This window comes from Arachis ipaensis, chromosome B1 (genome assembly GCF_059453495.1).
Source record: "Arachis ipaensis isolate K30076 ecotype BB chromosome B1, ASM5945349v1, whole genome shotgun sequence".
Taxonomy (NCBI): Eukaryota; Viridiplantae; Streptophyta; class Magnoliopsida; order Fabales; family Fabaceae; genus Arachis; species Arachis ipaensis.
In genome coordinates this window covers 149,378,579-149,404,961 of record NC_142436.1, presented here as the reverse complement: position 1 = coordinate 149,404,961, position 26,383 = coordinate 149,378,579, and the positions used below count along the sequence as shown (strand labels likewise).

The 26,383-nt window shown below is 34.5% G+C and overlaps 1 protein-coding gene across 6 annotated transcripts; it reads right to left on the bottom strand.

Annotated features, from left to right (window-relative positions):
* Window positions 1-10,670: 10,670 nt before the first annotated feature.
* Window positions 10,671-18,321, bottom strand: LOC107640725 (Ubiquitin-like superfamily protein). Of its 6 annotated transcripts, none has more exons than XM_016344235.3 (16): window positions 18,067-18,321; window positions 16,071-16,215; window positions 15,683-15,800; window positions 14,909-14,983; window positions 14,678-14,796; window positions 14,521-14,592; window positions 14,137-14,298; window positions 13,916-13,985; window positions 13,647-13,822; window positions 13,307-13,471; window positions 13,158-13,229; window positions 12,955-13,084; window positions 12,371-12,745; window positions 11,417-11,793; window positions 11,177-11,251; window positions 10,671-11,039 (listed from the first exon to the last, which is right to left on the bottom strand). In XM_016344235.3, the coding sequence occupies exons 2-16, from the start codon at window positions 16,191-16,193 to the stop codon at window positions 11,031-11,033; spliced, it is 2,118 nt and encodes a 705-aa protein (XP_016199721.1). In that variant the 5' UTR covers window positions 16,194-16,215; window positions 18,067-18,321; the 3' UTR covers window positions 10,671-11,030. The 6 variants fall into 6 exon arrangements, with proteins under 6 accessions (XP_016199721.1, XP_016199715.1, XP_016199725.1 ...); XM_016344229.3 differs by having other exon boundaries at window positions 12,371-12,757; window positions 18,067-18,295; XM_016344239.3 differs by having other exon boundaries at window positions 12,371-12,757; window positions 13,012-13,084; window positions 18,067-18,279.
* Between the last annotated feature and the right edge of the window lie 8,062 nt (window positions 18,322-26,383).

Genomic DNA, 26,383 nt, shown 5'->3' with positions numbered 1-26,383 from the left:
CAATGAGGTGAATATCTACAAATGACATTACAACACTCAAATCTATACTAAAATTTTATGAAAATAAGATAAAAGGAGTCAATTGTATAAATTGTTCATCCCCTTACGTTATCCTTCTTCTTTATTATATAGATCTTATGATCTTAGTTATTTTAAAATGTATTTGGTTATTGAACTTTTAGTGGCGGGAACCACTGTGCGTGTTCGCGCTTTGACTACTTGTAACAACTCAGAAATGGGATAACATTGCAGAGCTATACGTGTTTATTTTGTGGTCATTATTCAAGATATTTGCTAACAATTGTCAAACTATACCATCTAAATCATAGTCCCTAAATTTGACCTATTTATTTTAAGATGGCAGGTTGACCTTTTGTAAAAAAAAAAAAAAAAAATCGAGGATTGTAGAGGGAGCTCCCAAGCTCTCTCTTCGAAGTAGGAGCATTTTAGTCTTTGACTTCTTTGTGTTGTCCTATCAATAACTGGATGTGACACGTTGCACAGTTACTAATGATAGTTGCTGTATATTTGTATAATTGTTTGTATGGTGTGTAATTAATGGTTATGAATTGAATTAAATTGGAAGGGGGTTACTTCCCTCGTAACTCTTCAAGAGGTTTTTTAGAAAGTGTTTGAGCATGATGAGTGAATAAAGGAGCTAGAAACTAGTGTTTGGGTTAGGTAAGGTTCTAATGCTAGTGTAGAATTTTTAGCTTGTGCTAAGAATGATAGAGTGTAGGAGAGACATGATGATTGGTGTTATTTCTATATTTATAGCTATATACTGGCTGAGTTAATTATACTCTCCCCTTTATTAACTTTGAATGTGGTGCATTAATGTTGTTGAACTGTGGTTTGTGGGGTTTCTTTGTGCATTTGAAAATCCGATGCATTTACTTAAGTATCCATTATCATATGGAATTTTTTTAGTTATTTCAAGCTAGTATTTGCTTTGTACAAATCTTCATTTAAATACTTCAAAAAAATGTTTGTGAAGGTAAAACTATGCGAGGATGACTTTCCTTTTTATCTTGATGATCATCTTGGAGTTAAATCCTAAAATGGTCATGAGATTGGCATCGTGCACTAAAATCCTCTCTGAGATTTTAATTGCACTAATTACATCTCTAAGATTGACAAAAGTGCACCATGTTAGTCCCTGACCCATTTTTCATTAACGACATGGCTTGATGACATGGGTTGTTAGTGACACATGTCACTCCATAGTTCGACCACGTGTAATGGTATGTTGATGTGGTGACCAGTGACACGTGGCATGCTAATGTGGATGGTTGTGCCACATGTCACAATGCTATTTGACCACGTGTCCGTTTGTGCCATGTGTTACAACAGTATTCGTCTACGTGTTGTCCATTATGTCATTATTGTAGATAGACCAAATTAGTCCATCACTTTACATTAAGTGACTCATTTTAATGAAGTGACTCATTGTAGATACACCAAATTCAGGGACCACTTTAAAATTCTCCTTGTATTGGTCACCCGAATCTAGTTAGGTGTTAAATGCTGAGGAATTGAATGATGAGGATAAATTGGTGTTAGACTTCTTAGTGTCTGAGATGGAAATGTCAAAGCTATTGTTAGTTTCGAAAATGTTAAAATTGGATTTAGATAGGAAGGCTATTGAAGATTATCTAGGTAATTAGGCTTTTGCAGCGTGTGGGTTTTCGTGTGTTTAGGTTGATTGGATTTTGTTTAATTGAATCGCTAATGCTTGTGCTGCAGGTAAGAAAGCATCCAATACCACTACTGCAGGTTTGAAATCTTATTCTAATAGGAAGAAAAAGAATGAGAAAGAGAGTTTTGCTGTCAATATTGACAAAGAGGTGGGGATGTTGTCCAATCCGAGATTGGTCCCCGAATTAGTATGAAGAGAAGACTGAACGTAGAGCCATCGCAGCGAAATCCTGTGAAAGTAGTGCAAGTTAAAGATGTTGGGGATGAAGACATTGTTAAAGGTCAAGCTCTTGATGGGTATAGTGGTATTGAGGATTATGGGTCCCTTTGATTTCAGCATTTCTCATTTGCTAATTTGGAAGATAAGGTAGGGCAATGTCCTGTAGTTATAAATCTTGTAGATGATGTAGGTCTTGTTGGAGTGAGTTAATATCTCCAGGTATGTTAGCTTATGTTTGTCGTATTGATGTTATATTTTTGTTTCATTAAGTATACTTATATATGGTTGCTAGTTACAGGTTATGGGTGCTCGGTTGCTATCCATAGGGCGTATGTAGGAGGTAGTTTTTATAAAAGAGAAAAAAATAAAATAAAATCATCTGAGGAGTTATCCTAGGTCGTGGAGAAAAAGGAAAAGGTGATTGCTGAAATGACCTTGTTATTGAAGGCCAAGGATGAAGAGCTACATAATGTGAAGAATTGGTTAGGGTCTGCGGATGAAAAGGAAAAGGATTTGGAGAAGGAAAAGGTAAACTAGTTGCTAGTGTGCAAGAATTGGAAGGTGAGGTTTATGAGGTGTTCGTGCAAGTTTTGACCGAGCTATAGTGCAGATTAAGGCTATTACACCCAAGGTGGACGTCAGGAAGTTAGATGTCACCAAGGTTGCCATCAATGGTGAGCTCGTTGATGATGATGTGCTTGCTGAGGATAAGGGCAAAGTGCTGCTATTTTGGAGAAAAAAGATTAATAGTCTCTCTAATACTTTTGTTTGTATTTGAGTTTGAACTATTTAGTTTGGTAATTCTGTTTTGATCCGACTTATGTGGTTGGTTTGGGTTAGTATTAATATTGATAATTGACTGATGGACAAATTTGTAACCAAATTTTGTGTAATGTTATTTCGTTTTGAATATGTTGATATCCAACTTTGGGATGTTGGTTTGGGCATTTGTTATGACGTTATAGAGTAAAACATATTATATTCTAATCAATATGCAATGCATGCTAAATAAAGACTTGATAGCATACATATTTGTGGTATCAAGTCCCGTTAAAACCTCTCCAAGCAAAATCCAATGTGAGAACAAACTTATGAGTAGAAAAAAAAAGTACGTTCATTCACCGCTTAAAATTAGCTATAATATGACTTTAAAGATGGAACGTTCCAGGTATCATGTATATGTCTTCCATATATTGTTTGGAGTGAATAAGCCCCCAATTTTAATACCTTTTCAATTCGATATGGACATCCCAAGTTGCTGCAAGCTTTCCGTGGCCATGTGATGAAATCTAGTTTCCTTTATAAATCTAACGGCGAGCAATTTTCTTGTTTCTTCGAGGGATGCGAACTTTTTATTTGCTCCCATGTTTCTTTTCTTTCATGTATAAGTTGGACCGAGGAATCAATTGCTAGTTTGTGACATTATGTTTGGATCGATTTTTAAATAACTTAAATAAACAAGGTACACAAATTTTCAAAGTAACTGATACACGATAAGTCAATAAGGTACGTAATATAAATAACAAAATACAACTACGATCCTACACATACATAACTTAAATAAACAAAGCAAGCTAACATACAACACTGATCATAAACATAAGTCATACAACAGAATGAGGTCATCTAAATAGATACGAACCGGTGAAGCAACGACGGGGAACCCGTGTCCTCTGGCCTCTCCGAACGAGAGGCTCCTCGTCCTCAATGTCATCCTCGTCATCATCCGGGTCTGCCTGTGGAGGTGGCCTAGGCTGGACTGGCAAAGGACGTGAGGAAGACCCTGAAGGAACTGACTCTCTGCAGACGGGTGCCCTAGACGGTCCGGCAACTGAATGTGACCCAGCAGTATAGGCGGAAGGAAGGGTACCACCCAATGCAAAATAGTCATGAGCAGGCACGGAAGGAGGCTCGTTCAGATCGACATCTAAGGGTGCATGTGTCCCTGTCATCTGACCCCGCCGACGTGCCGCATCATCCTCCTGCATAATGGCACTGGTCTCATCTAGGAAGTGTGAACCGTCGAACTCCGTATCAAGACCATCACTGGCCAGCAAGTCTGAAAATAGCGTCCCCGGACTAACCCATGGCTGACTCTCATGAAGTGCGTGGTCGTCAGCAGGACACCAACGAAGTAATCCCCGAGTGGCCCTGATCCAAGTCCACCGTCACCCTGGGCCGAACCATCTCCCACACCGGACCCGTACCACTCTCCATCATGACCACCATGATGAGGACTAACACCCTCTACACCAGCATGGCCTCCAGCGTCTCTCCCACCAGGCCCGTGCTGGTCACCATCGTCGTCATCGTCACCATGATCACCGTGATCGTCCACCGCAACACGTGCCCTGCGTCGGCCTCCACGCCCTCGTCGTCTGCCTCCACATGCAAAACCACTTACAGAACCACTTGCAAAATCACTAACATAAACCACTAACATAAACCACTACAATAGACCACATGGAAAACCACTTACAAAGTCACTTAATTAACCACTAACATAAAACACTATAATAAACTACATGCAAAACCACTTACAAAATCACTTACAAAACTACTAAAACAAACCACTAAAAAACAACTTTAACTACTAACCTCATCGTTGATGACCCTGGCTATATAAGCAACTCCATCCAAACGATATAGTCTTTCTGGATCATCCCGCATCGCCTCAGTATCCTGCTCGAGCCTTTGTCGGAGCGAATCTGGGTCGTTTTCTCTGGGATTTTATGGGGTATGAGTTTGGAAAAGTGATTCGAATGAGGGTGGTTCGAACTCCTTTTATATGCGAACCAAGTGTAATTCGAAACAACCCAATTCGAATTACTACTAGAGCTAACAAACGAGTAATTTGAATCAACCTGATTCGAATTACTTAGGGTTTTGTCCTTGGGTGTAATTTGAATCACCCTGATTCGAATTAAGCTTTGTGTAATTCGAATCAGGTTAATTCGAATTAGTGAGTGTGTGTATAGTTCGAATCTATGTGATTCAAATTACATGTAAACTGAGTTCGAAGCAAGCTAATTCGAACTATATAGTAATGTGCATTGGTGGATTTATGAACCAGTTTTTCAATTGGTTGATTTGCGTAATTTTCTTTTACCCTTGGCTTAATATAGTAATTTGCCCTTAAATACATATTGTTTCTAATAAAAAATAATTTAGATAACCACTTTGTTATATTAATAAAATTGAAATATTGGAAAGTTTAGAGTATTTTAAATATAAAATGATTAATAATTATAATTGTTAATAACTAATTAAGTTAATTCTCATAATAAAAATTTAAAAACAGAGAGATAAGAAAAATATGCATGTCCTCATCAACAGATTTGTAGTGCTGAAGTCACTTGCAGTTTAATAACAAATTGTACGTTCTTAGCTATTTATCTTTCTTTGTTGTTATTTTTTTAGATTCAATTAGTCAGCTCTATATATATACTCATTATTAATAAAATATGTATTATTTTAGATAAAAATTAAGCCAGTAATATTACATATTTAAAATGTATTATTTTATACATGTAAATATATATTTTATTTGTTATTATTAATAGCTAGCTAACTATTAGCTACTGAGAGAAAGATCATCTATGGAGTCAATAATTAGATTTTGCACGTTGCATATTTTTATTAACAATAGAGATTATTAATAATTTAAATTATTATTTATTAATATATATATATATATATATATATTTTACTAAATATTCAAAATTTGTTTGGAATAGATGATTAAAGAGGATAACAAAACTTTACCATTTGAGTAAATTATTGAGCTTTTATTTTCATTGGTTTTCTACTATTTAAGTGTTAAGGTTAATTACATATGTGAGATAATATAAAATTAGTTTTATATAAAAAAATTATAAAATAAGATGAATTTATAAAATTTCTTAAGATTAAGTTGAATATAATATTATTTTATTCTTTTCTAAAATCTCTTAGATGGTCAATAATAATATAAGGCCAACAGATTTTATCATTTTGAATCATTATCTCTCAAAACAAATAAAATGCTATTATTTTTAATTAATGTTTATCTAAAAAAATTTAAAAAAATTAGAATTCTCAGAAGTCTAATTGGATACTAGTCAGAACAAGTCTGAGAATAAGAGTGTCACACTTGTTTAATATACCATCAACTATTTTTATTTTATAAAGCTATTTTTACTAAACAGTAAACATAGTTGTTTTTGTTAAAAAAGTAGGAGATTGACTTTTACTCTACAAGTTTGTGGTGGTGGTATGCACTTTAAAAAAATAATTATAAAATATTTAGAAGTGATTGGATACTAGCTAGAGCAAGTCCGAAAGTAAGAGTGAGACTTGTTTGAATTTTATTTTTACATGACTATTATTCTCCCCCAAATTAAATAATATACCATCAAAAGTCATTTTTATTAATCACAGTTGCTTTTGTTAAAAAGTAAGAGATTAATTTTTTCTCTACAAACTTGTGGTGGTGACACACACTTTAAAAAAATTATAAAATATTTAGAAGTGAGAAGCTCAAAAAAGTCTACCCGAATTTAGTTGTTATCTCTAGATTAGTTATACATCGATTTTTTTTAACACAAACTAAGTGAATACCTATAAAAAATATTCTGATACTCAAATTAACACTAAGATCTTATGAAAATAAGAGAATAAATTTAAGAGAGAGTGTCAATTATGTGAATTGTTCATCCCTTAACGTTATCTTATTTTTACATAACTATTATTCTCTTTTAAATATACCATCAAAAGTCATTTTCATTTTATAAAGCTATTTTTATTAGCCACAGTTGCTTTTGTTGTAAGGTAAGAGATTGGCTTCTACTCTACAAGTTTGTGGCGGTGGCACCTACTTTTGAAAAAAAATAATTATAAAATATTTGAATAAATTATTGAATATAATATATATTAATATCTTACATGTTCCGTCCGTTGTTTGATTGGTCCGAGGTGAGATGCTCTCAGAAGTCTACTCGAACTTCGTTGTTTTCTCTAGGTTAAGCTTTTTTGAAATATAACGAGATGAATATTTACAAAAGACACTCTAATATTCAAATCAGTACTAGAATTTTATGAAAATAAAAGAGAGAGTCAATTGTGTAAATTGTTCATTCCCTATGTTATCTTTATTCTTTATTATATAGATCTTACGATCTTATTTATTTTAAAATATATTCGGTTATTGAATTTTTAGTGGTGGAAACCACTGTATCTGCTCGCAGCTTTGACTACTTCGTAACAACTCAAAAATGAGTAATAACATTGCGGAGCTATAATGCTGTGTGTTTGTTATGTGGTTCGAGATATTTGTTAACAGTTGCTAAACTATATTATATAGATCGTAGTCCCTAAATTTTAACCTATTTATTTTGAGATGGCAGGCTAATCTTTTGAGATAGCAGGTTAATTTTTTGAATAATTTATTTATTTATTTATAAATAAATTTATCAATAGTTTAATTTTTTTAGATAAAAATTACATCTTAATCTATTTTATATTATTGTCCGCCAACTCCAAAAATTGCTGCAGAAAAAGAAATTAAAAAAACTTGATTACGATTTTATGTTAAAAAAATATATTTTTATGAGTAAGGCAAATGATCAAATATTAAATTCCAACATAATTACGTACATCAGTGCATGATGAATTCAAATATTTAATTTTTAAAAAATAAATATTATTAAAATTAAACATTCTTTCTTTTTTTTTATGTAATTTCTGTATTTCACACAAAGCCAATGAACGTCAAAGAGAAGTGAAAGAAGACTTGCTTTTGTTACATGATGATGATATTTTCTTGGTTTTGTTACTTGATTTGTGTCTTATTGGAACAGTTTTTCGCAGCGAAATTAATTAATTGACTTGATAACAGAACGCAGTATATGACACAAGGCACAATTAGGGTTGGCAATGGGTAGGGTAGGGTAGGGTTTGGATCCTACCCTAACCCTACCCGCAGGTAGAAAATCTCAATAAAATCCTACCCTACCTTATCTGCGGGTTGAAAATCTCTCAACTCGAACCCTACCCGCACTTTAAATTACAAAACCCTACCCTATTCTACCTTACCCGCAGAAATATTAATTTTTTAAAAAATAAATATAAAACTCAATCATTCCAAATTTCATACATATTAATAAAATAAAAAAATAAACAACTAAATTTAAATTAAAATAAAAGACAATAAAATCTTTAAAAAATTCAACATAAAATTACAAACATACATATTGTTATATTAATAAAATAAAAAACTAAGTTTAAATTAAATTTAAAAACAATAAAATTCTAAACAAATCTAACATAAAATTACAAATAGCATAATTATCAAGTTCTTAATAAAATTAAAATAACATAAACAAAGATAAATGTCTTTAAACATTTCTTTTAATTCCAAGTTCTTGCAACATTATTCTTCCGTCAGCTCAAAAAATGCATCATCATCTTCATTAGCAGTTTGATAATCAGGTTTTTCACCTAAAAATCAAATACAACAATTTTATTATATATAATTTTAACACAATTATAATTTCTAAACAAATTAAAAAATTTGAAAACATAAATAACCTCTTTTATAATATTCTGCCCACAACCAATTTTAATTGCACATAAGAGCTTCTACCGTATCTTCACGAAGACTACCACGATGAGTAGCAATTATACGGCCACTTGTGCTAAAAGAAGACTCAGAAGCAACAGTAGACACAGGAATGGCAAATATGTCTCTTGCAATTTTTTGAAGAGTTGGAAATCTAACTCCATTTACCTTCCACCAATCTAATATATCAAAATCAGGAGTTAAAAGATGAACATCTTTCTCTACATAGTGATCAAATTCTGTCTTCACAAATGAACCTTTTTTCTTCTTCTTTTGTCTAATATACAATTGATAAAAAAAAATAACATCCTTTTATAAAAATTGAAAATTTCTTTTATGACCTGACTTCATATTGAAAAATCGTATGTGATTAAACTGAGGATAATATTTAAGAATACAATTTTCCAATATATATTGCATTCACATCAACTATAAATCTGAAGCAACAAATTTGATCAATTCAAGCATTTATATTCCAAGAAAACAAAACTGAGCTGGTTGGGCACAGCAAGCATTGAATAAAACTAAATAATACAGATAATTATGGTGCAATGCAAATGCATATATATACACATGCATATTGCATAAACTGTAATAGTAGGACCGAATAATTACATGAACTTGGTTTTTCTTTTCTATTTTCCTCTCTTATTTTTGGTATAGCTATTTTCCTACAGCTACCTATCACATCATCTAACTAAACTCTAGCATGAAAGACTTATGATTCACTACCAGTATAGATATATATCTAATTGCATGGACCGGAAAATAGACAATATATGCATACAAAAATCACCACGAGTATAATTATTAAGATTGATACATATATATTTAAACGAATTGAAAGAAGATAGCAGAGATATAGAGAAGGAGCAAAAGTCACAGATTCAAACGCAAAGTAAAGTCCCAATTTTTACAGATTCAAACGCAAAGTACATACCAAGAAGAGCACAGAGCAACAGCGTAGAGAGGAGAGAAGGTCACGAATCAGCGGCGTTGCGAGGAGGACACAAAGGAGGAAGAAGAGTGACGACAAATCGGCAATGGAGGAGCGAGAAAGGAGAGTTGGAGCTTGCAGTGAAGCACTGAGGCTTATGGCTTGGGAAGAAAGGGCGCTACGCCGCTACCAGCCTCCCACTTAGTCTTAGGGTTTCTGATTTGAATGATTTCTAAATCATGAATTATATATGATTTTTATTATTGTTTAATTTTTATTTTATGGTAACTTCATAAATATACAAATACGATATACTATCAAAGTAATTAGCTAGCTTAGTGGTTACTTACTTGCTACACATGAAGGAGATTGAGGTTTCAACTCTCACCTCCTTCACTATGTATATAATTTTTGCTCCCCTTGGCTTAATATAGTGATTTGCCCCACATTTTTAATGCTAATATCTAATTATAATTTTATATAAATAAAGAGAAAAAATATTATTTTTATTTGTGCAACAGACTTAACAGTTAACACCTAATTAAATGTAAAAGTATACACGTTAAATTGTTTTAAATTTTAGATAACAAATATTAAAATTAATTATTAATAAAAAATTAGACTTTTTTATATAAAAATAATAACTAAAAATATTATTATTTGATTTTTTTTTATTTATAGAGATACCTTGATCTTTTTAGCCAGAGATTTTTGTCAACCTACGACTTTTTTTTTAAAGTAGTTTGATTTTATAAATCTTTTGTGCTATGCATAATCTATATTATCAGAACAAAGTAAATCGTAATTTTAAAAAATTTATATTCCCGTAATATTATTACGGATAAAAAATACTAATTATGTTCTATTTTCTATGTCTCTAGATAAAAGAATACTTAATAGTTGATTATGGTAAAACTTCTTGAGCTATAAATTTTATCATATTTTCACAACCACCCTATATTACAAAATGAAAGAAGTGTGTAATAAATGATAATAATTGTTACGAGTGTTATACAACCAGTTAGATTAGTTAATGTGGAGTTGTTATACGAGTTTAAATTGGAAAAAGTAATTGGATATCAAATAGGACAACTAAGGTTGATAATAGTATACAAGTATCGAATAACTTCCCGACTGAAAAAAAAAAAACCAAACACTATGACAGACTTGTTTAGAAGAAATAAAAACTTATGACGAATCTGTGTTACATGTACTCATTTTTCCGACCAAACCAACTCATATATTGCTTGCACCGAGAAAATGTTTAATGTTGAGTTTGAAGGAAGAAGTTGTAAATTATAAGTGGAAAATTGTCTCAAGTTTGAAAGGCATATAAAAATTGAACTTTATATGATGGGCGATCCCAATTGTAAAATAAAATTCTATTCTCAATATTGCACAGCATGATGCCGCTTTAAGACAAGCGAATCTTCTTATAGATATCTGAGTACAGCTCAAAGTTGAATGAGGACTGAGATGGACACAAAATACCAAATTCACATCAACACATCCGCCCTGAATTCCGATGGTTACGATCACAATCTTCCACAACTGCATCATGTACATTATCCTCTCCATCACTCCATCTGCATCATCAAGCCATGTCAAAATTGTAAAAACAAATTTCCAAACTGGCACTGATATAATAACAATTACAAATAGACAGCCAAGAAGATCCAGGTTCCCTTCTCTCTGCATTAGAAAGAAGAAATAGAAAGAAAACCTTTTGGCGTTTAGAATCAGGGGGGCTTGGATCTGAACCATTCCGCCTTCGTGATGTCCCTGCATCAGTTTCCACCTGAAAACACATCCACTTGTCAGCAGTAAGCTCGTTGTTTAGGGGAGAGGATTTTACAAAAACTTTCATAGCTATATTCCAAATGTGCAACAAAGCCAAGAAGTTCTCATTATGGTTGAGGAAAGTTGACTTAAGTAAATTTAAATTGCAATAGAATCAAGTAACCTGTGATGAAGAATCCTGAGCTGCTTGTTCCTCTGAAGGATTTCTTCCAGAGCCTGTTTGTTGAGACACGAGGGGAATGATTTCGCGGAGTATGTTTGACAAAAACCTTCCTTCATCACTAACCCTAGGTTCAGCTTCAGGGGCCTGAGCTGCCCTTGCTGTTGCAGCTTGCTCTGGGGTAGAACCTGAATTTGTTCCCTGTAAATTCAAGTCTTCAACATGAATTTCTCCCCCAGGAAACAGGGTCCTTATAAACTGAAGAACACTGTTTGGTATCTGTCGCTCAGACTCCTGATTATTCTGGGCCCCACCAGCTGCTAGGATATTGATATTCACCACACGGGAATTCGAGCTTGTGGTAGGAGTTGATGAGGATCCTACAATGAAGTGCAATAAATTGCACAATCAAATTAAGCCTGAATATATCAAAAGCTAAATTTAATACAAGTCACTATATTACTAAAAGCTAAATGAGGAACATATTTTGTGCCAAAGTGATGAACCAAAGAATATAAAAGCATGCATTTATAATGTAATCGATTTTTTTAAGATATATGGTTAGGATTGTAAAACAAACAAATACAAAAGTTAGAGTGTAGTCCTTTTTCCCATTCCTAAAACCGTATTTTATACATATGACAATGAATAAGCTGAAATTCTTTGATGCATGACTTCAACAATATAATATTGATTCACACCATCATTGCACAAAATCAATTTGTGTAGAGTACTCTCAAATTTGGAATAATTCAAGCAGGAAACAGAAGTAGGAAGCATATAAAATTAAGTAGAACGATATATTCAAGTATCTAATAATAGTAAGCATCAAGTTGCGGAGACGTGCTATTCATATCAATGAGCCAAAAGACTTGATTGCAATGTCAAACTGTATACACGTCCTGGAAGGGAAGCAATCATCAGTTGCAGAAGTACAATGTTCGTGTGTTAAATTACCATTCCTTGCAGAATCTTCGTTTTGCCTTTGCAATGTGTTTTCATGACTGGACTGTTGCACAGCATGATGCTGACTAGCTGGTTGAGATCCTTGTTCACTATTCCCATGCCCTGAAGATACCTGTTGAAATCTCCCGAGAACCGGATAGTAAACCCCTATAGAATTACCAGATGGTTCTGAAGGTGGACGACCTAAGGAACCTGGTACTGTTGCAACCATGGTTCTAATTGGCACAATCCTTACTCCTTGCTCCCCAGCACCAGCCACATCTGAACGCCTTGAGGCTGCCTGATTAGCAGGACCTTCACCTTGATTTCTTTGTACTGAAGCAGACTGTGTATCAGCACGTTCTTCTTGACTGGCATTTGGTGTGGCTGTTGAGACCCCTAACATAAGAAACAAAGTTAGCTAGAGGCCCAGAGCAGTATACAAAGCAACAGGACTTAAAAAGGACAGCCCATTGCACAAGCATCCCGCATTACGCAACAGGACTTAGAAAGGGCAGCCCATTGCACAAGCATCCCGCATTACGCAGGGTCTGGGAAGGGCCGCACCACAGGTAGAATAAACTAATGTTGTGCACCTCGTCGTATCTGTATATCAATCCGCCTTGGGAAAAAACTTGAACCAAGTCCACTACCTAAACTTGCGTTAGACTGAGCAGTTCCTATGGGGACAGTACCAAAGTTCGCTCCAGGTTGAAAAGGAAGAGGCTGGAAGCATAAATTTCAATAAGTAACAGGAGAGTAGTTTTCTTTACAAAGAAGACAGCAGAGTGAGTACAACCTGAACCATGATATGGTTAGGACCAGACGGAGATACGAAAACTGCAGGCCCACCATTAACTACAGCTTCAGACTAAACAGGAAGATAGGGTCAGCAGCACAAACTGATAGTTAGCCAATAAGATGCCAGTGATGGGAAACCAAACATACCGGACTTTGACCCAAGCGCAATGTCATGGTTGTGCGGCCAAGCTCAAGGAATAATGCACCCAGGTTATAGAACAGAACTCCAGTCCTCAAAGCTCTAGACTGAATGCTTGACCGCATCAAATGATCAGTTACATTTGCCTGATTCTCCAGGTGTCTTGCAAGTTGCTGTGGAAGTATGTAACAAACTTACAGCAATTTGTTCAACACAAAATGTGATAAATAAAGCTTACAAACTGATACTTCAAGAATAAAAGCAGAAAAATGCAAAGAATAAACCCTTCTATAATTGGCTAGGTAATCAATACAGAATAAAACTATAAGGAGATGCTTTAAAACGCACAAGTAGGCATTCCCCAGCTTGTTCAATCATCATTCGTCTGGTAGATAGCATGACTTCTGCCAAGGATGCAGGTGATGTAAGTGCTTCTGCTGTTGAACCCAATCGTGACGAAGCAGACCCCATTTCTTCATTCCTATGAGCCTCAGCTGCTTGGACATTATTGCCCCCTTCTCTGACTGCAAATACAATAAATTTCATTATTCTCAGGGAAACAACCACATGACAGGAGCCAAAACAGGAGACTATGAAATGTAACATGGTGTGCTCACCAATTGCATCAAATTCGTGACTTATATGACTCAGAAATTGGGATAGTGTTGTCAAAGAATCGGGAATAACCTACAGGCACATGAGAAAACATATGAAGCAGAAGTTGGCTTTTAGGGTTTAATTAGGCTAAAGCTTTTAGCACCTAGAGAGAGAAACTCAAATTTCAAATCTACAAAATTATCTATATCTAAGCAAAGCAAAATAAGGAACTTAGCCATACAGGAGGCTGCAAAGATCCCAAAGAAGCTGCTGCTGGATGTACAAAGGTATTACGCGACCTATCTGATGAATACCGCAAACCAGTTTGTTCAGGCTGAGGATGGGATGAATCTGAAAGACCACTGGAACCTGAAGTTCTTCCAAAGCCTTGGGAGTCATGCTCCTTCATCCAAGCCAGCACCCCAAGATGTTATGTCATAGTTCACCAGATAAATAGATAGAGACATATGCTTATATGAGCTTGAAACACTAAGTAAAACTTCTTGGTTTCAATAAAGAGAAGTTCTTTGATGAGAAAGGGAAGAAAAGAATTTTTATTTATCATTATCATTATTAACAAGAAAAAAAAAAAAAAAAAGAGGCCAACTAACATAGATTCAATTACCCTGACATCAATCCCTTCAACACCACTTCCGAAGTTTGGAATTCCAATAGAGCCTAGTACAGCAGAAACAATCTGCAAGGGAGTAAGAAGAATAAAGCAATTGTAAACAAGATAAACTGTCAAATCTGCTGGCTTTCTCATCTTATTTAGAACATACCCTACTGAATTCAGGAGTAACTCCATCTCCCTGAACAGGCACATTGAAAGTTTCAATGACTACACCCGGGGATATTTGACTACTGTGGCCATGACTTGTGCTTGAATTTGGGTCAGCCCCTGCAAACAGGGTTTAGGGTGGATTTGTTACGCCAAAAACAAGAGCACATAACTCAATTACGAAAAAGGGGGAAAAAAAAAGAAAAAAAACCAGCAACTATTCACTTCAAACCTGAATGACCGGGCAAAAATCCTGGTAGATCAGGTTGCCTAGAAACCAGATGCAAGGTATGACCATCTTCAACATCTACTTGTGTTAGGGAAGACCCATGTTGAAGAAGAAATGACACAAAAACAACATAGACATAGTTACAAGCAAATTTGCCCGGAGAATGAAAGCAATAAAACTAGTTTGCCAAAACCACTTATGTCTTTTAAGTCCAATCAACTTTCAAGCATAAACATCAATGGAAGGCTTATCATTTATAAATTTAAATCATAAAGAACCACATTTCATGAAATCAATATTTACCAACTAAAATTAAATGTGTCATACCAGAGAAAACTATACCCACGAGAAATCTTGTAACTTTCACATATTGGGGCACACAACCCAGAATTCATTTTTCTATGGAAAATTTATACTTAAGCTTATGAATCTGTTGTTTCTGGGACTTTCTGCCCAGAAATATCAAACCTCTAATAAGAAGATAGATGGGAAAAATGAATTCTCCAAATATTTATCAAAGCGGAAGAAGCAATGACAAAAAAAATGCTATTATGCTAAACAAAAAGCATCCTACTACAGGTAAAATGTTGCAAATCAACAAAGTAGAGAAGACACAGCCATTTTCAAATTATGTTGTACTATTGTGTAAGTATTCCAAATCTTTTTCTTCACAGGAAACTGCGATTCTTTGTTAATGTATTATCATAAATAAAAAGCTGTCTTGCTCCGTTTTCAAAATCCTTTGGCACAAAGTAGAAAGATAAAGAGAAAGGATACGGTAAGCAGACAGGAGTTGATCGTCCTTCAGAACCTTTCCTTGGCAAATTAAGCGCTGCCGATGTGATAACACTCCAGTGACAGAAGCAATCCGTTCTTTCAGAGCAGGGACTGGCATCTATAGGACCGAGAACAATTTTAGAAGGAGCAGCAATTCGTTTAATATTAAAGCAAGTAGCTAAGTAATTACAATATGTCAGCTTAAGCATCAAGAAACTTAAGCAATTATTTAAAAAAAAAAAACAAATGAAACCTTTTTTGACAAGCTCTAACAATATTTACTTGTAGAGAGAGCAAGAAACTGGTTTATATATGCAGAAATAAAACCAATGATTTTAAGAAATTGAAAAGAAATGTGAAGAAGAATTAGAGATAGTCAAGGAATTACCTGTTTATCCACTCTGAGGGTGTAAGTCTGTGAATCCAAGGTCTTGATCTTTATCTCAATAGTGGTTTCTGAACTTCCTGTGCTGTTATTGCCTGGCATCTTGTCAGTACCAGTACTTCCCATTCTCCACAAGACCGCGCAACACCTATAAAAAAGGAAAAATATCATAGGTTTTATTATCAGCACTGGTAAGTTGAATCCCCCTTCCAATGACAAAGGTGTACATATGACCATATTGGAACATATATATACACCCTATGTACAACTTCAGCTTGCTTGCCAAATGTCCATCTTCATAGGACTACAAAAGCCTTCTCACATGTAAAAGTGAGCAAATGGAAAATGGGTTATACATATAAATAAAACATTGACCTGATTCCAAAATCATCAATACCATGCATAAGGTAGATAACAAATAGAAGTTGTTCAAAACATGTGCTTAACTCCATACTGCCAGGGTTGAACTCAGATGACGAAATTATGATATAAGGGAAGAGCCCCTGCCATGAATGGGAGTTGCTTCCCAAAATCATCCAACAAGGGACTTCCTCTATAAGGTTGGAAAGAGCCACCCATCCATGCTAGGGATATATACAAAACAGGTTCCTATTCCATTTAGAAGAAAACCCACTCCTAAAGCCATGCCAATAAGAGGGGAGAGTCTCCACTGAACTCTATCTCATACTCAACTCATATGGGATTTCTGCTCCAGTTCATGCATCAACTTATCAAAATAATATGCAATACTGTCAAATTCACAGCAAATCCCAATAAACTTATCTTTAAACCACACTTGAACCTCAAACTAAATAAGAACATGCCCAAACTCCAGATCATTGGGCAACCAAATACATATTGGATTCTATCACACATACGTCAAATCAGGAAAGTAACCAGTATCTAACAACTTATAACAAACAAATTTGCATTGCTTCAATAAAACCAAGTTCTGGACAAGATGCATCAACCCCTTTTTTCAAACAGGAGAAGATTCAAACCTTGGTTTATGTGGACGTAGAACAGATATGAGAAGAAAGAAGCATAATGGCTACGAGAAATAAGAAGCAAAACCCTAAAACCCTTATGATGTAAACCAACAGCTAAATCTCTAGGGAGAACTAAAAAAATCTTGAGAGGCAGCAGAAAGGTAGAGGGGTGGAATTGGGCTTGTCTATCACCACCCAATATCATAGCTTCAATAGCGCTATAGTGCCCACGATCCACTGTAACACTGAATTGTGATGTGAAGGATGATGGTACTGTCACATACTCCGGTCACTCAGCAACAAGCCATTATCAACAACTACAAACTATGGAGCAGCTTATTTGGACATAGACATATCTCATGATCAAATGACAGCACTGCACATGATTGATGAGTTAGAGCTCAATTTGCTGCCATTAAAGGGCGTTACCAGATGTGCCAAGGCATTGAAGTTGATGAAGGAAGCACTGGCCGGGTATAAGTACGCAGCTTCCTTATTCTTTAGTTGAAGAATAATAGGGAAACTAAGCCAAGAGCTAAAGCACCTTACAGCTTCCATCAACACTCGAAAATTAACCAAATCCGCCCCATGATCAACAGTAAGCAATACAAGTTCATCAATAGTGAAACGAATTCACGCACCCCATTACTCATTCTAAGAAATCCACAATTGGCAAGGCGATGAAGCATGGACTCACACAAAGACAGAGAAATTCCGCAATAAAAGAGAAGCAATTAATTTAAAAAAGTACAGTGATTGTGTATAAAAGGACGTTTCAGTGGGGGAAGTTGGTGCAAAAGCAAAAAACCTAACTACAAATTAACAGCAAACAGAAGAAGAAGCAGTAGCAAGCGAAGGTTGGGATCCTGATTGATGGAATCAGAAATGAAAAACAGAGAAGCAAGAAGAATCACAGTAGAGTAATATTTGGCATACGAAGATAAAAAGGAAGCGCGAAATCGGAATAGCGAGAAATAAAAGAAGGGAAATTGAAGGAGGAAAGTGCATACCTTTGGGGTTTGAGTGAGAGGAGAGAGTGAAGTGGAAGTGGTGTTGAGAGAATTAGGGTATCTTGATTGAAGTTGAAGGAGAACAAGAGTTGGAACTTGGAAGGTGATGAAGCTTTGGCGCTTTCACCGCTTAGTCAGGCTCAGGTGTTCACACACCCCAAACACAAAAGCCAGAGTGCACGCGATTCTATCATGCATCTCCTGCACTGGATTACTCCCCTACTTTAGCAATTTTCAAATAAATTAAAGGATGTCTAAAAATAGCATGTTCTTGTATATTGTATAATGTATATGATAAAGGATATCTTAAAAAATTGTATGTCGTATTCGGTATTTCTCTCCATTCTCATTATTATATATATGTAATAGATAACAAATAATAAATGAAAAAATATCTAAAAGTGATACCTTTAAATTAAACAACAAAATATGTGTTTAACATTTTAGCTCTTTACAATCAATACATTGGAAGTAGATATCCACATATAGTTAATTAGACGAATAAATTAAATAATTATTTAATTATTATTATCTATCAACTTTATATAAAAATAATTATATTTGAGTTTTTATCTAAGTTAAAACTTTTAAAATTTAATAGACAATGGTATGTTTCAAAACATGGCGACACAAGATTGTTGTGCATAGAGGTTTTGAATGAGAGCATGTTTGTGATGGCTCATGATTAACTATATCTGCTTATGTTAAACTAGTTATTTTAAGGTGCAGAATTTATAAGAATAAAAAATACAATAACTATATACCAACAGCTCCTCTTAAATTACGTGTGTACAAATTGTACATGTTTAGCTTACCACATAACTATTCAAAAGGTTTTAGGGTGAAGGATTTGGTTAGCAAATTTGTAATTTATTTTTTTATGGAATAGGTAGCAACTTTAAGGTTCTATCCTGCATTTTTTTTTTTGACTTTATAACAGTCAATCTCTATGTGTTTTGTTCTTTCATAAAATTAAATACAGGATTGATAGCTATATGCCGAGTTGATTGACTGTCCCAAAACAAGGTCATAGACTGTTGTAGTTTGATATCAATGCTGTCCAGAACATAAGTTATCCAAATTCCTTCACATGTTGCTAACGCCATTGCTCTATATTCAGCTTCAAAGGATGAGCGTGTAACTGTGTGTTGTTTTTTGCTTTTTCATGAAATCAAGGAGTTTCCGAAGAAGAAACAATAACCTGAAATTGAGCGGCGTGTATCCGGACAAGTGTCCCAATTGGGAGTCCAAAAAACTTCTAAGGGTGAAGGCACATTGAGTTCCAAACAGCAACCCTTTTGTTGGTGCTTGCTTTAAGTACTTAAGTATGTGAAGTGCTGCCTTGAAATTAAGAAAAAAATGACATAAGCAGTAGCGCCTGTGTCCATGATCCAATCATTGGAATTAAAGGGAATATGATAAATGGACAAAATGTGGTGTATACTTGCTGAGGGTGCAATTACAGTATTGATTGCTTGAGTTTGAAGGGAAGTGTGAGGAAGATCATTGCCTTGCTGATGGAAGAGAGCAAGGAGAACTTTTTTTTGGTCTTCAGTGAATAAAGCATCAAAACTTTGAGTTTCTTGATTGTTGTTTTGGTGTAAGACAGGATTCTGGGTGTCCTCACAAGATTTTTCATCAGTTACAAAATTATTGACATTTACAGAAGTAAATCTGCATTGAAGTGAGGGGGAAAATCATGTTTATGATAGCAAGTGTCAATAGTGTGGCCAGTTTTGCTACAATGAGAACAACTTCTCACAGGTCCTCTACCTCCTCCATTTCTTTCTATATTGCCACGACCATTCGTGCCTCTTCCTTCGCGAGTTGATGTGTTGAAGGTCGAGGTGGAATCTTTGTTTGATCCAGTAGAACTATTGTTATTGATAGCATTGATTAAGATCTTTTTTTTTTTATTGTCCGATCCTTGTAGTTGGCGTTCTTGTTGCAAGAGTAAACAGTCAATTGAATTGACATTTGGGAAGAGTGTCATTAACATAATTTGGGATGTTACTATAGTGTATTGATCATTGAGGCCTCTGAGAAGTCGAATTGCATACTCTTGTTCTCTATATTCACGCATAACTTTCAATCCACAGGAGCACGGGTCTTGGCAGTCACAAGTTGGGATGGGTTTGAACTCATCTAACTCCTCTCAAATTCCTTTGAGCTTGGTGTAATAGCCTGTGATGGAAAGATCTCCTTGTTTTAAGGTAAATATCTCTTCTTGGAGATCTGCTATTCGAAATAGATCACCTTAATAAAATTTGTGTTTGAGGTCATTTCATAGGTCTAAAGTTACAATGCATCTTAGCACACTCTGCAAGATCTCCATGCTTAAGGAGGAATGAATCCAGGAAACGACAAAAATGTTGTATCTATCCCAAGCTGCAAATTTTGGATATGTTCTTTCTGGTTTTGGGAGAGTGCCATTAATGAACCCTAATTTGTTCTTTGATTTGATGGATAATCAAGCAGATGTCGCCCAAGAGTGATAATTGTGAGTCGTCAATGGAGTTTGAGTGAGGATTAAACCTGGAGTTTCGTTTGGGTGGAAATAGTATGGGTTGGCTGGATCTTGAATTGGACTTAACGTTGTTCTTGTTGTTTGGGATTAAAGCATTGTTAACTGGTTTATCAATCTTGTTAAAGTTTGCATATCTGAGGCTGAAAAACTCTGATTTAAATTTTGATTTTGGGGATTAATTGGATCATCTAATCCTTTTTCTCTGTCTGCCATTATTGCTTGCAAGGAGAGGAGTTAAGTTCTTGGATTTACTTGTTGATTTAATAATCTACAGCTTTTCCACGCTTACTGCACCATAGTAAATTAGTTGTTCTAAGCTGCAGAACTCTTGAGAATAAAAAAGAGAGTGATCGAAGATTCGAAAAATAAAAAAATAATGATAAAAAAAAACAAGTTACACTTAATGAAATAAAGCATACGCGTATAATAACTAGTGATACTATTTATATTCTAATTTTTTAATGGAATATATAAAAAATAGAATAACTATTTAATTTCTAATAAACTTTATCATCCGTTAATACTTATAATTGGAACTAAGATTTTCTCAATTACAATAATTAATTATATGAGCTATATATAATAACTATATACGGACAATAATTTATTGGAAATGAGTTCCAACCAACATGTGAATTAAATTTAACCATTAATCTTGTGAAGCTTAACTCTATATATTACGATGATTTTGATGATGATATATGTTGCCTCCAAGGATCGATCAATTGTGACTACTTACAAGTAGCTTGCTTCATTTCTTTATTGTGTTTTCACTTTTTAATATGCACACATTTGTTTTTGGTGGTGGTTGGGAGTTGGGAGGGTCCGGGAAAGCTAGTTCCTGGAGGCACATGGGCATGATAGGCTTATGAGGCTATGACCCATTCACACACAGCCCTCTAAAGATTATTGCTATGAGCCTACCTGTCCAATGCGATATGATCCAAATATTTGTTGCCACATGAAGCCTTCGACATCATCATGGCCTGCCATATGATCCAAAAACTTTTCCCATTTTGCCAACATTCACACACAACACATTATCGATAATAATATTGTGGTTGAGGCCCTCCTAAAACCTTGAGGCTGTATTTGTCTTGAAATACTTGACTAAAGACTTGAGAAAGGAGACTTAGACTTAGTATTATGTTTGGTGATTAAAAATTAAAATTAAAATTGTAGTCTTAAGATACAAAATTTTAATAAATATGAAAAATTAAAAAAATTTGGAGACAAAAATTGAAACATTATAAATATTTTTTTCCTAAAATGTCTTTTTCAAAAGTTTATATTCTGAATCTACTCCTCAGTCTCCTCACTACTAACACGTCTCTACACCTCTGTCATCACCAATTTATCACCAACGACAATACTACAATGAAAAGCAACAATCTCGTAAACATATTTTAAAATCAAATTCAATAATCTCATAAACAAGAGAGAGAGAGACTCAAATTTCACTTATTCGACTCTCTATTTTTATCTTAAATCAAACATAATACTAAGACATAACTCAGTCATTTACACTTTACACAAAATACAAACAAAGACTTAATTTAGTCTCTGTCTCTTAGTCTCAGTCTCCCTTCTAAACACAACCTACTGAGAGACTGAGACAAAATTAAGTCTTTGTATTATATTTTGTGTAAAGTATACATGACTGAATTATGTCTTAGTATATTGTTTAGTTCAAAATAAATATGGAGATGAAATAAAAATATTTAATAAAATATCTTTAGTTGTTAAATAAAATGTTGTTAAAGTTTTAGTCTTCTTCCATAGAAATTTCAGTCCCTTGTGTACTAAGGTAGCGTTTGTTTTAAGGTACTGAGACGGAGATTGGGGGACTTCGTCTCAGTATTATGTTTGTTGGCCTAGAGACTGGTACTAAAATTTCAGTCTTTGTCTTAAAAATTTCAGTATTTCAGTACTTCCAAAAAGTAGGGTCACAGAGACAGAAATTTAAATAACAATTTATGTCCAAAATACCCTCATTCTAATTATCTAATTCCTAATTTGCCCTTTTGACCAAATCAAATAATCAGGTTGAGTTCTTCTAATATAATGTCAATCAGACCTTGGAGCTAACCCTGAAGCTGCTGCCGCTGCCCATCGCCGCCTGCAAGACCACTACCTCGTCGTCGAAATCGTTAAACCACCGTGAGCAAGGTTAGTCGCTGTCACACCTTCATCTTCGTAGGCATATTTTTCAATTCATGGTATCCTCGTGAAGCTTCTATTTCTCTTCTCTTCTCCTCCATATTTGCATTTTGCTTGTTGTCTCTTTGTGTATCTTTCGCATTTGTGTTGCTTTTTATTGCAGTTTTATAAAAGTTGTATGGAGTTATATGATTTTTTATTCAAAATTTCTACTGCTCTGCTTGTTGAAGTTTTTGGTAAATTTCAGCGCCTTCTGCAGATTATCTTCTATTTTGGTATTTTTTGTTTTTGTTTCTTGCATAATTTAAATTTGTACTCGGAATTGCTTGCGTGGAAACTGTTGTCGTGTTTTTGTTATGCACTTTTCTGAGACGAATCCCTAGCTCCCTTCCAGTGAGTTCATCTTCACACCTACCATTCGTCTCTGCCCGCAGTTTCGTTCTTATTTTTTCAATTTTTAATATCTAGCTCGTATGGTACTCGATTTACATCTCACAAATTATTTTGTATTTATTTGCAAGTTGGAAACTTTTCTGTAATAACCAACAAAAATTTTCGAAGCTAACTTTTTTATTTCAGATCTAGAATTGCAATGCACAGGGTATCTAATTAATTCATGGTCTATGCAAATTGCAAATGCATGAATTTTTCCAAGTTGTGTTGCTTCTGATTTTGTTTTTTATTTTTATTTTTCCCCTTTTGACCCTTTTGCTAATAAAGCTGGCTTTTTTTGCAGGGGACAACATTTTGATGCTCAAGGAGAGCACCATAGTAATGAGTAATAAGATTTAGGGTAAGATGATTGGGGAATTTGGAGGAGAATTATGCAAATTAAAAGAAGATTAACCAGGAGAAGAGAGTTCAACTATCCTCTAATGCACTTCCTATTATCCTATTTATACTAATTCCTTCAGTAACTAATTCCATTGCTATAAATTGTACTACTTTGGGCTATTTAGGGTCATAGTTGTTACATAGGAATTAGAATTTGAAACGCTGAAAAAGATTAAGCGTGTGATTGTACTTTGATGGCTTACACTTTTCCTTAACCATGCCTAAGTTTACACATGGTTTATACATATAGCCTGGCAATTTTTTGTTCTCTTATCCTACTTATATCGGATGATAATATTTTGCTTGAAGTTAAAGTGTATTGTGATATACCTTTGATAAAAGAAGTTTGTGTCTCCGGTATTGGCCACATCGTTGTCCATTCTAACTATTATTTATGATGCCTGTGAAATGGAGGATTAGCTATTCATCTTGAATGTGATTAGAAAATATCAGCTTCCACCAACCTTTTTTAAGTCTCATACATTTACATTCTATGGTGGATAGTGACAACATGGTGGGGATACATATAATATAGGATCACATGGTACAAAATATCTTTCTTTCTCTTTTTACTCAACTTTTTTAAGCATATGATTTCATTCCTCACTATGTTATGTAATGCAGTTGGCTTTTATGTAGTTAATCTTGCTAGCTATTTCTTTAGGGTTACATTGAGCTGTTTGTGTGACTGTGTGAGGTCAAGGGCCTAAAGATATGATTGTGACATGTTCTTATTGTGAATGTCAATCCTTTTTAGTTTTGTGTGCTGATTTCTTGTTGAAACTAAAATGCCCTATGCCCTTACTTGGTTACCTACTATACATGAGACAGAGTATTATGTCTTGTTGGTGGTTTTATAATTTTATTCAACGAGATATGTTTGAGTAATGAATAACAGAGTTTGTGTGTTTTTTTATAAAATTGGACTGCAAACTTTGTTGGAATTGGATATGGAGGTGTGCTCAACTGCTCATACTCATAGTAGGTGCAAACTAAATTTAAATTAAAGTTTCATAATAAGTGCATTTCGTATTCAAGTACATGTGACAAAAGACATTGAATGATTATATCTAGTTTAGATTTTGATTTGAGTAAATTGAATGTTTGTGCTTATTTTGTATGAAATGATTTTGTTAGGAAGGAATGGAGCGGTCGGAGATTATTAAACGATGTGTTTCTTTTTATGAAACGATGAGATCGAAGCATGATAATTTGATGTTGAACTTTGTTCTTATATTATTTGTGTACTTTAGGAATAGAAGTAGTGGGGAAGTGTCATTAGGTGGAAGAATAAATAGTAGAATTAGATGTGATGCTTTAGAGTGTATTATTGGTGAGAGTTATATGAATTGTATTTGGGAGTTAAGAATGAACACAAATGCCTTTGCTAATTTGTGCGAGTTGCTTCAAGTCCAAGGAGGACTTTGTGAGGATGGTCAAGTAAGCTTGCCGGAACAAGTTGCAACTTTTTTAATTATCTTAGCTCATCACAAGAAAAACCGTAGTCTACAAGTTAGATTTTGTAGGTCTGGAAAAGCAGTTAGTAAGTATTTCAATAAGGTTTTAAAGGCTATTATACGTATGCAAAATTTGTTATTCGCCAAGGCCTCACCGGTTGAAGAGGATTGCATAGACCCAACATGGAGAAAGTTTAAGGTAAACCTAAATGGATTATGTATGTAATTTGTTTTAAGCCTGGAAGGATTGTCTATCAAAAGTTGTAATTTTTTGTGAATTATAAGGTTGCTTGGGAGCATTAGATGGCACTTATATAGAGGTGACAGTCCCCGAGTCTGATAAGTCAAGATATCGAACAAGGAAGGGTAAAATATGTACTAATGTCCTAGGAGTGTGTAACCGAGATATGAGCTTTGTTTATGTACTTAGTGGATGGGAGGGATCGGCATCTGATTCAAGAATACTTCGAGATGCAATCACTCGTGGTAATAGTCTCAAGATACCTTATGGTAATATCTAATTTATAAGTCATAAGTTAGATTTTGACATTAAGCTTGACTGCACAGTTGTAGAGCTTATTTTGTTTGTATGTAATATTTATAGGTAATTACTATTTAGTAGATGTGGGTTACACAAATGGTCCTGAGTTCCTAGCACCATATAGAGGCACTCGCTATCATGTTAGAGAGTGGGCTCAAGGAACACGTGCACCTTGCAACTACCAGGAGTATTTTAATAGAAAGCATTCTTCTGCTAGGAATGTCATAGAGCGCTGCTTTGAATTACTTAAGAAGAGATGGTCAATTTTAAGAAATCCTAGCTTTTACCCTATAAAAACACAAAATTAGATCATAATTGCTTGTTGTCTATTGCAAAATTTTATTCGGAAGAACATGGATATGGATCCGGAAGAGCAAACTAGCTTCTTAGATGAATTTCTGCCCGTCGGAGAGGAAGCACCAGATGAGTTGATCGATGTGGTTGAAAATACAAATGAGTGGAGACAATGGTGTGTCAACATTGCAATTGAGATGTACGAAGAGTGGCGAACTAGTCGTACGGAATAGGAAAGATTATAGGCCCAACTTGAATCTCCTTGTTTAATTTGGCATGAAACTTGTGATGTAATAGCTAAATTTGTGTGCGAAAGACTTTCCATTGTTTTGTTGGATTTTTTGTCATTGAAATTTTTAAATGGTTATTGTAAGCCTTGTTTGTAATATTCATAATTATTAATATGATTAATTATTGCGTTGTTAGATTTCTATTATCATAGGTGATGTTTGATTTTAATGGATTGTACAACTTATTGCATGTTACATTTCTTCTTAGATGACA